Source organism: Salvia splendens, chromosome 21, assembly GCF_004379255.2.
Source record: "Salvia splendens isolate huo1 chromosome 21, SspV2, whole genome shotgun sequence".
Taxonomy (NCBI): domain Eukaryota; kingdom Viridiplantae; phylum Streptophyta; class Magnoliopsida; order Lamiales; family Lamiaceae; genus Salvia; species Salvia splendens.
The window spans coordinates 24,873,230-24,884,410 of record NC_056052.1 but is presented as its reverse complement, the minus strand read 5'-3'; the positions used below and the strand labels follow the sequence as shown (position 1 = coordinate 24,884,410).

Here is an 11,181-nt window from a genome sequence, read left to right as displayed (position 1 = left end):
ACTCTGTGATGAAATTTTTCTTGAAAGTGTATAATATGAAAGGCGAAAAAATCATATCTGTACGACACCAATTATAAAATAAACAATGTTCTCAATTCATAAGGAAAACGACATCGTTTAAGAAAATACAACGAATATGTTATACGTATGCAAACAGAATTTTTCATTATAGAAATATTGAAAATATATCTAAATTTCATGATTTTTAGTTCATTTTAAAATTATGGAATGAACCTTGATAATTGGCTCTTTATTTTTTAAAGTTTAAATTTGACACCGCCAAGGAATTGGATGGAAAGTCACAGGTGAAAAGGGGTGTGAATCTCAGCCGTCAATCCAAACCCTACCTTCATCTTGACCGTAGATTCTCAAAAATTGAAATTTCAAAGATTTGAATAGAATCCAAACCCACAGCTCAGTGAAACTCCTCTACTTTCTCTCTCTAAAAAAATCCCCAAACCTCGTTCTCCCTCAAAGATTCAAACCTATTTATTAGCTGCCTTTTGCGGAAAATCAAGAAGATTCAGTTGTCGTAGAAAAGCGCACAAGATTCCAACCTGCATCGTCTCTAAGTGCTAAATCTCACGATACGAGGAGGTGATTTGTGTTTTTAGAGAAAAAAAGATTTGAATTTGTGTCTTGTTTTTGTTGCTGAAGATGAGCGTTAAATCTATATAATAATGCTTGATGTCTAAAGACTGTAAGTGATTTTTCCTGAATCAAGCATGGAGCAGAGAGAAGGAGAAGCGGCGCCGGTGATGAGGCAGCTTGATTTCGCGGTTAATTTCACGGCTGCGGCGGCGAATGCTAATGTCAAGGGAGATTCGCAGCCAAAGTGGCTGGAGGAGGCGAATTCGAAGCATGCGCAGTCGGCGACGCGCCAGTTGGCGCGAACGAAATTTCCGCCGCGAAAGATGGTGATGCCTCCAAAGTTGCCGCATCGAGAATTGCATCGAATGGCGGAGCTACCACAATCGCCTCCAGTAGCGCCGGTGGGGGAGCCGGTGCATGTGCCTAAGCGTGCATTGCAGCCATTGATGTATGGCTTCGATTTTTATGTTTGTTGATTTTGGATCATTTGTGCTTTTGTCAACTGAATTAGCCTTTTCTTTTCTTGCATCCTATTTACAATGCGATAACCGTTGCTTGAAATTTAGCAATTCGCTTCCTTGTTAACACATAGATATTAGTACTTTCAATAAATCTTGTTATCCATTTTAGGAAAATGGAGTCCCCGACATCACGAGAACATAATCCGGAACAGAATGGTGGCACTCCGAAGAAGCAGAAGCAATGCAGGTGTAAGAATTCAAGATGCTTGAAGCTGTAAGTATATGTATAAAACGGAATAGCTTCTTTGAATTTAGCTTGGCTGTGAATGTATAAAAAATTGTTAGTATGTAGTTGGACCAGTTTTGATCTTTGGGATTGATTGTAATGACAAATAGGTATTGTGAATGCTTTGCCAATGGAGTATACTGTGATGGATGTAACTGCGTCAATTGTTACAATACAAAAGAGAAAGAGGCTGATCGGATGGAAGCAATTGGTGCAGTTTTAGAGAGAAAACCCGATGCCTTTTATGGGGTATGCAAATGATTCTATGATATTGTGTTGACTCCTTTTAAATTAAAGTATAGTTCACAAGTTGTCATTAACCTTCTGCTTAAAGGGATTTATTATCTTGATGAATGTATTGCTGTTATTTTGCCTATTCTTTCTTCTATTTATCTCTGTATACAATCTCCCCAATCATTAAAAAATGCGGAAAATGTCCATTGTCATTCATGCTTATATCTTCAGCTGACTTGAAATTTGTATTATTTGTAGAGGAATGATTTCATATGATTGATTGAATTTTAGGCAGAGCAGAGTAGGGGATGCAATTGTAAAAGAACTGGTTGTCTCAAGAAGTATTGTGAGTGCTTCCAGGCAAATATTCCTTGTTCCGACAAATGTAAATGCGTAGACTGCAGAAACTTTGAAGGATGTGAAGAGAGGAAAGCTCGTCTATATCACCATTCAGCAGATTCAATGGAATTTATCCAGCAAGCCAACACAGCTATAAATGGAGCTATTGGACCTCCAAGCAAGAAGAAAATTGCATTTGATGAGACACCTAGGGGAAAAAATACTAAATGGCTTCCAGAACCTCACCAGGTTCTTGTTGATTACTATTTTCATTTTCTGCTTTTCTATTTTCTTACCCCCTCTACTTCCTTTAGTTCTCTGGTTCTGCTGTTTCCTCTCTCAAATTTGTTGCATGTAGCTTTTATAAAGACAACTGTTCACAGTATACCTTATAAATTCCTACATTTCTGAAGTGACGAGCTTTAGAACTTTTGGTCTTTTAGTTCATGTACTAGCAATTTCAACTTTCCTAAAGCCATGAGTCAAGCATGTGTTAATTATGGAGGTATATAGAAATTGCAGGGTCTCAAATATGTATCATCCTTTTGATGTATACTGAACGAACACTTTAAGGTCATCTCATCAATTCATTTTTCTATATAAACTGATTGGTTGATATCTGATGAAATCTTCCTTGTAGTCAGGAACCTTGCTTCACACCTGGAACCTCATATTTGCCATCATTTGTTCAGCCGTCTAAACCAGACCCTACTAAATTAGGACTTTCTAAATCCTCGTACAGGTAAATCTTGATCCTTGTGGTTGTGTATGAACTTGTGAGTAACCATGTGTCTTGGCCTAAAATTTTTAATTACTTCCTATGGTTGAAGGTCTCCTTTAAGTGGCATCCTCCAATTACAACATGTCAATGACTTCTGCAAACATTTGGTTGAAGTTTCAACAGAAGCAGCCAAGACTCTTCCAGGTATGTTATACCGCTTCAGAGTTATAGAATGTACATTGTACAGTTTCCAATCGCTGATCGTTTTGGATATGAAGACTAGAATATCTGCAACCTAATTTTTTTATTCCAGAGGGCACCGAGAACCATATTCTTGTGGCACTGTTTCCAATCTTTGATGGATTAGCTGACCACTAAGAACCATATTCTTGTGTTACTGTATATATATCGAACTTAAATTTGACTGTCACTTTGTATTTACCTCCCCAGAAGAACGAAAAATGATCGAGGGTGGCATTGATGTGAATAGGGCTGCAACTTCGTGTGGGCACTATGAAGACAGTAATGATCATCAAAACCAACAGAATGCTGTGGAGTTGCCAGAAAACACAAGAAGTAGGGATAGAGCTTCGCTGCGTGAAAGTGATGGCTATGATATTCAAAATGGGAGACCTTCGTCTCCAGGAACACTTGCATTAATGTGTGACGAACGAGATGCAGCATTTATGGCGGATAATGTTCCATCTACCGTCGCAGAATCTGATACAAGGACCAACTCAGAATCAGCATCTGCACTTTGCCCCGGCCAGTTATACGTTGAACAAGAAAAGCTTGTTCTAACCAAGCTTCGATGTTTTCTCAATCGACTCATTACTTGTGGCTCCATAGAAGGTAATGAATTCAATCAAAAAGTATCTCAATGGACTCATCACTTGTGGCTTCAATTTTTTGTTGGTGCATTGCAGAAACGAGAAAAAAGCCGGAAGTCCCCTAGGGTTCTATGGAGCAAATGTGTTGCCGGTGATTGACTAGTACATAATCGAAAGGCAGATGAGCCCGTAATGCTGCAAGAATCGTTCTGTAAATGCTACCTAGACTAGGATTTCATATTTTTATACCAATACTATTTATAAATGTTTATACAATCTTTTTGGATAATATAGACCTCTCTCTCTCTCTCAATTTTTACAAGACCATATTCTTATAGTATGATATAATCATATCAATTAATCATTTGCGGTTTTATTCACTAAAAGGTGTAAGAACAATAAATTTGAGTTGGACAGTGCTACTGTGCAAGGGAAGTAATGAGAAACTTCACCAACCAATCTCCACGTTTCGGATTCACATATTGTATCCGCAAATCACCTTGTATTGTTCTATTTTTAACTGAAATTGTAATTATATACATTGTCAATAGTCTTAATAGCGACGACACATATTTTAAATATTGAAAATTGTTTTGTAAACAATCTAAAATTATCAAACGTGGGCGGTTATTTTTTTTATTCATAAATATTGTACTCCATATTCTGTTTAGGTTCATAAATATTACTCCACGTATATTTACACAACATTCACAATCACTATTAAAAAAACAGCATTTAAAATGCTTATTTGTACTATTTCTTAAAAGCTCCACATAATTTGAATCATTTATTGAAAATTTAAAACTCATGTCATTATTAATTTGACGTATAAAACAAGTAATTGAACAACAAAAAAAGGATGGTAAAATTAGTGTTAAAACAAATTATATTGTGAAGAAAGAAGGAACAAATATGGGGATGAAACGAAGCTAATAATCCACAAATTAAGTAATGTAGGTAGCTAGCAGACACGGGGACTCTGCGTGTGGGAGAAGATGGGTTTAATGTTTTCGCATCTTGTGGTAGTGTTTGCGGGCTTTTTCCCAGTGTATTTCAGATGAATGAATCCGATCCTGATATTGTGGCACGGCTTGACTTGGCTGCAGATAAATGACATGACATCCGGCGTAGAGCTGGTGCCTGTCACGTTGTTGATCTCGACGTCACTGATCTGTATGAGGGACGGTTTCTCCAGCGAGCACAGGTTCGATGGGCAGTACTGTTGATCAAAAACGACGGGGTTGCCCGCATTGACCATGGTGAGGTTGATGAAGTGGAGATCCGAGATGGTGATTGTGCCCGGCGCAGAGGGCCACGTTTTGATCCTTATCCCGTTCTGCGTGGTGCAACCCTCCACCCTTATCCCATTCACCCTCTTCTCCTTCACGTTCTTCCCCAGACTCCCGATGCTGATCCCGTGCCCGGGCCCACATGTCACGTTCTTGATGAGCACTTTGCTCAGCTCGTCCCCCGTCCCTATGAAAGAGTCGAAGACCTTGATGTCATGCCCCCGGGCGATGTGGAGGCCGTCCGTGTTGACGCTGTCTCCCGGGGCAGAGACTGTGAAGCGCTGGAAGGTAACGTTGAGGCTGGAGATGCAGTTGGCGTGCCAGTTCTTGCTGGTGATGTCTTGGATGAGTGAGTTGTTGATGAAGTTGAAGCTGAGGTTGATAGGGAGGTGCAGACATGTCTTGTTTTTGTTGCAGTCGTTTGCTTTCCAGGCTTGTTGGCCCTGCCCGTCGACCCGAAATGGTCAGGTGGTCCGCGTAGTTTATAGTTATCCACTGGCCGGCCTTGTTAGGGAGTTCGTTTAGGTCCGCGTATGCTTTGACGTAGCCTTGGATCTTCAGATGGATCGGGGCCTTGTTCCGCCCCGACAAGAGGGCTTGGCTTAGCCTCCAATCTCCTTCAGGGATCAAGACTTGACTTGGCGTTGTTGATGCAAGTGCATTATCCCATGCTTTCGTCAAGGCCTGCATTGCATAATTTAGAGATTCATTAAAAGTTAAAACCTTAAGTAGTTTAGTTACCTTACTGATGTCACCATTCAACGTTGCTCCGTAGTCCTTGATGTTGAACACTTGTATCGAATCACCCAACTGCGAAACTACGACTACAACTACTACAAACACCAAATGAATTTGCATTTTCTAATATTTTAACTCTATGTTTTCACACTTCAATACGTACATGATACACACATATATATAGTAGAAGGTATTCCCCGTTCTTGTACATTTCTTTATAGTAGAAGGTAGCATATTTCTTTTTCGTGTTTTCACATGCTAATTAGGATATTTTTGAACATTTCTTTATATATAGCAGAAGGTAGCATATTTCTTTTTTGTTTGTTCAAACACTAATTAGGTTCATTTGTTTTAACATTCCTATATAGTAGAAGGTATCATATTTCTTATTTGTGTGTTCACACGGTAATTAGGATATTTTTTGTACATTTTTTTTTACCATTTCTTTACAGTAGAAGGTAGCATATTTCTTTTTTGTTTGTTCACACACTAATTAGGATATTTTTATAGTACATTTTTTTAAACATTTCTTTATAGTAGAAGGTAGTATATTTATTTTTTTGTGTGTTCACACACTAATTAGCTTTGAGAATTACAAGATTGCGTGACGTGATTGTACTCAGCTTATAATTTCAGTCCATTATTATTTTACATTTTTAGATGGGCAAGCATATTGCTTGGTAACTTAAAAGTCAACATCAGAAATATTAACTATTTTTGTTACGAGATCAAATAAGATACTAGTAGATATATGTTGGTGGAAATTAGGCCAGCCAAGTAATTACAACTCTATAACTCCTAGTTATTACCATTAACATATTTTATGTTAGTTTTATAACTTATAATGCACATGTAAGTAAACCAAAACAAATTAAGATCATAATTAATGAACCACATAATTTTTCGCGTGTTGCAATTATGACTTGTTTGATTTGGGCCTAAATTAAACGATTGGGCTTTGCCATTAAACAAAATTAATAATTTCTTCTTCTTCTTCATGGCCCAAGTTTGAATGTTTGATGACGGACAGTTGATTGTAGCATCTACAAATCAGATAGAATAAAAAATATAGATTGGTTTTAGATCGTCTCGAATATATGTAGATGCATATCTTGATTACAAATAATAAGTGTGATAAAAAAATAATATTTGTATCTAAATATTTGGATTTCATCGCTAGATTAATGCAAAATTACTCATCAAATACTGAATAAAAATATAATAAAATTAATAAAAAGAAGCAGAGATATATAAATAATAATACTACAAGATATATAAATAATAATAATTAATTCCCTTATAATATGAAGCGTTTGTAGTCCAACTTTTAGGATAATTGCCTTCCAAGCAATAGACTCAGGTTCGACTCCCAACAAACGCATATTTCTAAGCTTTTTGATTCTTTTTTTTTTCAGTTAAAAATCTTAAATTTTTGGTTATCTTTAAACCTAAATTGATGTGTTTTCCTTTTGACATGTAATCTCTCTCCCATAATCCACCAGCCACCGTTTGAGTTAACAAGTGTTTACTCAACTTATATTAACAATAATAACTTAGCCGCCCAAATAAAATACACAATATTTTAGCACTTGTCATGGTTATTAAATCGTGAGACCATTAACTAAAACAAGGAGTAGTTCATTATAAGTGGAGTGATTTATTTGAAAACAAATCTATCATTGATTGTCAATTGCATATTTGCAACTAGTAAATGAATAAAATATAAGTAGAGACAAAACAAGTGCATTTTATATTTTGAGATATACAGTACTACTACTAAACAAAATTTACCAAAAAAGTTTGAAATGCAACTTGTATCTTATTATTGCAATCAACGGGAGCTCATATTTTTTTGGTTTGAATCCTACTATTCGGGTCCTGCTTGAATGAGTTTGCAGATTAAGGTCGTCATAAGTCTCCCATTAAGGTCGTCATAAGTCTCCCAGTGAGTGGTGAGGTTTGAACCCGTGACCTCAAGGTCATTACAGCTCCACGATGCCAACTATGTTGCGACTGTGACATGTTGGTAACGGGACCTCATATTGTAATACTACTAAGTAATATCTTCTAGTACCAACACGCTACATATTTTTACATCCACGCTTTGAAAATAATAAATTTATTTTTGGCAACAAAACAAGTACTCCATATTAATTGAAATCAGAACATGGTGGTGGATATGATCTATTACTTACTTATAATTTTTGGTAGAAGGAATTAAGATGGAATCGCTTTCAAAACAGATCGAATTAACCACTTGAAACATACATTAGTCATTATTGCCAACACACATTTACTAGACTGTAGAATTCTATCAGGTCCGTTCGGTGTACAGAATTGAAATTGAAATTCAATTGGAATTAGAATTCTACAAAATTGAATTTAATTCCAAATCATTTGTTCGGTAAAATGATAATTGATAATAATTTGAATTCAAAAAAATTATGTAGTGTGTGTGTGACGGTATGTGTTATGTGTGTGTGCAGGTGTGCGTGTAGGGGCTGCTGTGTGTATGTGCAGGAATGTGTAGGTGTGTGTTGTGTGTGTAGGTGCAGGGGTGTGTGCAAGTGCGGTGTGTGTGCGAGTGTTGTGTGTAAAAGTGCAATTTCATTATTACTTGAAATTTCAATGATCTACTTATCATATTAAATTCAAATTGCGGAATTGAAATTGGAATTCAATTCCAAATCCAAATATTTTGCGGTATTGAATATTGGATTTGGAATGAAAAGGTCTAATTCCAATTCCGCATTCACAATCATGTGATACCAAATGGAGCCTCAGAAGAAAAATATTGAGAAAAAATAGTCTGATTTTATTAAAATAGGTATTATTAGTTTTTGCAGGGAGCAAGGGGGTCTCCACATAGACCAGGATTCCCAGCAAACGACGAAGCAGGCAACTTGATTTTATGGTGCGGAATCTTCCCACTCAACCGATTCCTGGAAACATCAAACTCCTTGAGCAACTCAATATTCAAGATTCCCTCTGGAATCTCCCCGCTCAAGCCGTTTTCCGACAGCTTAACAATACGCAGATTGTTGGCCTCGGCCAGCTCCTTGGGAATCTCCCCAGACAGACCGTTTCCTTGGAGTTCCAGTGCATAGAGATACCCCAATTTCCCCAAAGATTCCGGAATCTTGCCTCGCAACGGATTATGAGAGAGAATGAGATGAGACAGAGAGGCCATAGTGCCAAATTCTCCGATTCCTCCGGAAAAGTTGTTGTGTGAGAGATCAAGATGAAAAAGCTTAGAGAGGTTACGGATTTGAGGAAGGAATGATGAGTTGAATTGGTTTCTGGAGAGGCTGAAGAACGATAGCCTTGTGATGTTTCCGATCCAGGCGGGGAGTTCTCCGGTGAGGGAGTTGGCAGAGAGGTCGAGTGACGACAATGTCGATGAGGATAGCCACTCGGGCAGCTGCCCCACGAGGCCCGTCTGGCTGAGGTTGAGTGTGACGAGGGGAAGTTGTTGTAGCCATGGAGGAATTGCGCGGAGGGATAGAGGGTTGGAGGAAAGGTCTAGGTAATTGAGTTTGCGGATGGGCGGGATCGGGCCGGAAAGCCCGTTTTTGGATAGGTCTAGGTCGAGTAAGTTGTCAAGTCTGGATAGGGTTGCTGGGATTTTGCCGGTGAAGCTGTTGTTGGAGAGATGTATTTCTTCCAGGAGAGTCATGTCGCCAATGCTTGTGGGAATGTTGCCCCTCAGATTGTTGTTTTTCATATACACACTTTTAACCCTCTGTAGCTTGCCGATGGAGTTAGGGATCGGGCCGGAGAGTGCGTTGTCGGATAGCCCGAGTGATTTGAGGGATTTCATGTTTCCGATGGACGGTGGGATGCTTCCGCTGAGGCGATTGTAGCCGAGATTGAATTTTGTGAGATTGGATAGGTTTCCAATTGAGTTTGGTATGGGCCCGGATAGTTGGTTTTCTGACATGTCCAGTGTTTGGAGGTTTTGAAGCCTTCCGATGGACTCAGGCACTCTTCCGCTCAATTTGTTGTTGTTCAAATTGAGGTATCTTAGCTCCACCAATTTTCCTATCGAGGCCGGTATCGGTCCAGACAACATGTTCCACTCCAGCGAGACTTCTGAGAGAGATGTCAATCTGTTGAAAAGATTTTGGGGGATCGGGCCCGTGAGATGGTTCCTGCCAAGAACGAGGATTTGTAGCATACTCAACCCCTCAATGGAGCTCGGGATTAACCCTTCAAGACCATTTGAGTCCAAAAACAAGTAGCGCAAGCTTGCCTAATTCAAACGGGATGCGCCCCTTTAACTCCTTTAGATTCCCCAAATCAAGAACTTGAAGAGAAGATATATTCCCTATAAACGGTGACAATGTCCCAGACATTGAGGTGTCTATGGGCCCCGTTTCAGAGTCCCAATCACGCCCTGGACAGGTCAAATTCAGGACTCGACCCGTTGAAGTGTCGCACGCGATTCCCGCCCATCTAGTGCAACAATCTTTGTCAGGAATCCAGGACTCAAGCAATTTCGAGGGATCGGCAGTGATTCTTCTCTTGAAATCGAGGAGAGCCTCTCTATCCGTAGGGTGGCAAGCTCGGGATTCGAGGAAAATGGAGTGGAAAATGAGGAGGACAAGGAGGTATGTGGTTCGATGATTTGCCATTTAGAATTTGAAAATAGTACTCCAAGTAATTTGAGAGACAACTATATATAAATACTCCATATAACTTTTCTAAAATTTGTAACATTGTATTAATAATAATAATAATAATAATAATTTTGATAAATCTGAAGTAACGTAACATTAATTATATGCAAATTTTCAATATCTGTAATGTATATGGCGGTTACATTGATATAATTTCGCCCATTATTGTTGATGTTAAATTTTGTGGGTTTGATTACAAATCGTTCATTATTATACCTATATATAAATCAAAATGACGAAATTCAATATCTATGAATGTAATTTATATGGCGGTTACATTTATATGATTCCGATGTTAAATTTTGAAAATTCCAGCTCCAGGTGATTTGATACACAACTTTATATTAAGTTTGGCTTTTAGGTATGCAACCTCAACTCTTCCACCATGGATAAATATTGATCGATTAATAAGCTAATTATGGAATAACGCGTGGTAATTATTTCTTTGGATTGGGCAATCACAAATACATTCTAAATTTTTTGATAGGAAAATGATTAATTGACATAATGTTTCTATGCCAAATATTGACCGATTTATAGGCTGATTATGTAATAACGTGTGATAATTATTGCTTAATTGCTAAATAGGGCAATCACAAATACATTCTAAATTTTCTAATAAGAAAATGATTAATTGATATAATGCTTTTATTCCATATTACTCTTGTGTTTTTTTGCCATACTTATATTTTATACTCCTATATAGACTAACTAACATAAAGCTGTTTTTGGATAAATTCAATTAAGACTAATTATCCATAGACCATATATACAACCGTAAAATCAATTCAATGTATTATATCTTACATATCAACAACATGAAAAATAAAGACTCAAACATAAAGATGAGTATTAATATTTTGAAATTGTTAAAATTAAAAACAATAAATTAAATTAATATCTGTATATCATATATTAAAATTTTACTTTATTTCATGATATAGTGAAATGAACTATGAATTGTAATATTTATAAAGAAAAGGAAAATATATTAATTATATAGCTTTAAAATA

General features: G+C 37.4%; 3 protein-coding genes and 1 pseudogene across 4 annotated transcripts; 1 reads left to right on the top strand and 3 right to left on the bottom strand.

Annotated features, from left to right (window-relative positions):
- The first annotated feature begins 424 nt into the window (after positions 1–424).
- LOC121783527 (protein tesmin/TSO1-like CXC 5) lies at positions 425–3,775 on the top strand. 2 transcript variants are annotated; one of them, XM_042181624.1, is made up of 9 exons: positions 425–597; positions 725–1,039; positions 1,222–1,326; positions 1,449–1,587; positions 1,864–2,160; positions 2,556–2,653; positions 2,742–2,836; positions 3,086–3,484; positions 3,559–3,775. In XM_042181624.1, the coding sequence occupies exons 2-9, from the start codon at positions 726–728 to the stop codon at positions 3,585–3,587; spliced, it is 1,476 nt and encodes a 491-aa protein (XP_042037558.1). In that variant the 5' UTR covers positions 425–597; position 725; the 3' UTR covers positions 3,588–3,775. The 2 variants fall into 2 exon arrangements, with proteins under 2 accessions (XP_042037558.1, XP_042037557.1); XM_042181623.1 differs by having other exon boundaries at positions 3,083–3,484.
- Positions 3,776–4,423: 648 nt separating this feature from the next.
- On the bottom strand, positions 4,424–5,609 carry LOC121784420 (annotated as a pseudogene).
- A 2,713-nt stretch (positions 5,610–8,322) lies between these two features.
- On the bottom strand, positions 8,323–10,106 carry LOC121784419 (LRR receptor-like serine/threonine-protein kinase SIK1). The gene has a single exon (XM_042182559.1). The coding sequence runs from the start codon at positions 9,664–9,666 to the stop codon at positions 8,323–8,325; it is 1,344 nt and encodes a 447-aa protein (XP_042038493.1). The 5' UTR covers positions 9,667–10,106.
- LOC121784418 (DNA damage-repair/toleration protein DRT100-like) lies at positions 9,701–10,123 on the bottom strand. The gene has a single exon (XM_042182558.1). It carries the CDS (start codon positions 10,121–10,123, stop codon positions 9,701–9,703), a length of 423 nt encoding a protein of 140 aa, XP_042038492.1.
- Positions 10,124–11,181: the final 1,058 nt, after the last annotated feature.

Bases quoted from the DNA above. Each gene is read 5' to 3' on its own strand.
- LOC121783527 (XM_042181623.1), top strand. From the start codon at position 726: ATGGAGCAGAGAGAAGGAGAAGCGGCGCCGGTGATGAGGCAGCTTGAT. The intron at 2,161-2,555 runs GTTCTTGTTGAT...CCTTGTAGTCAG, and splicing joins GGCTTCCAGAACCTCACCAG to GAACCTTGCTTCACACCTGG. The intron at 2,837-3,082 runs GTATGTTATACC...TTACCTCCCCAG, and splicing joins AGCAGCCAAGACTCTTCCAG to AAGAACGAAAAATGATCGAG.
- LOC121784419 (XM_042182559.1), bottom strand. From the start codon at position 9,666: ATGCTACAAATCCTCGTTCTTGGCAGGAACCATCTCACGGGCCCGATC.
- LOC121784418 (XM_042182558.1), bottom strand. From the start codon at position 10,123: ATGGCAAATCATCGAACCACATACCTCCTTGTCCTCCTCATTTTCCAC.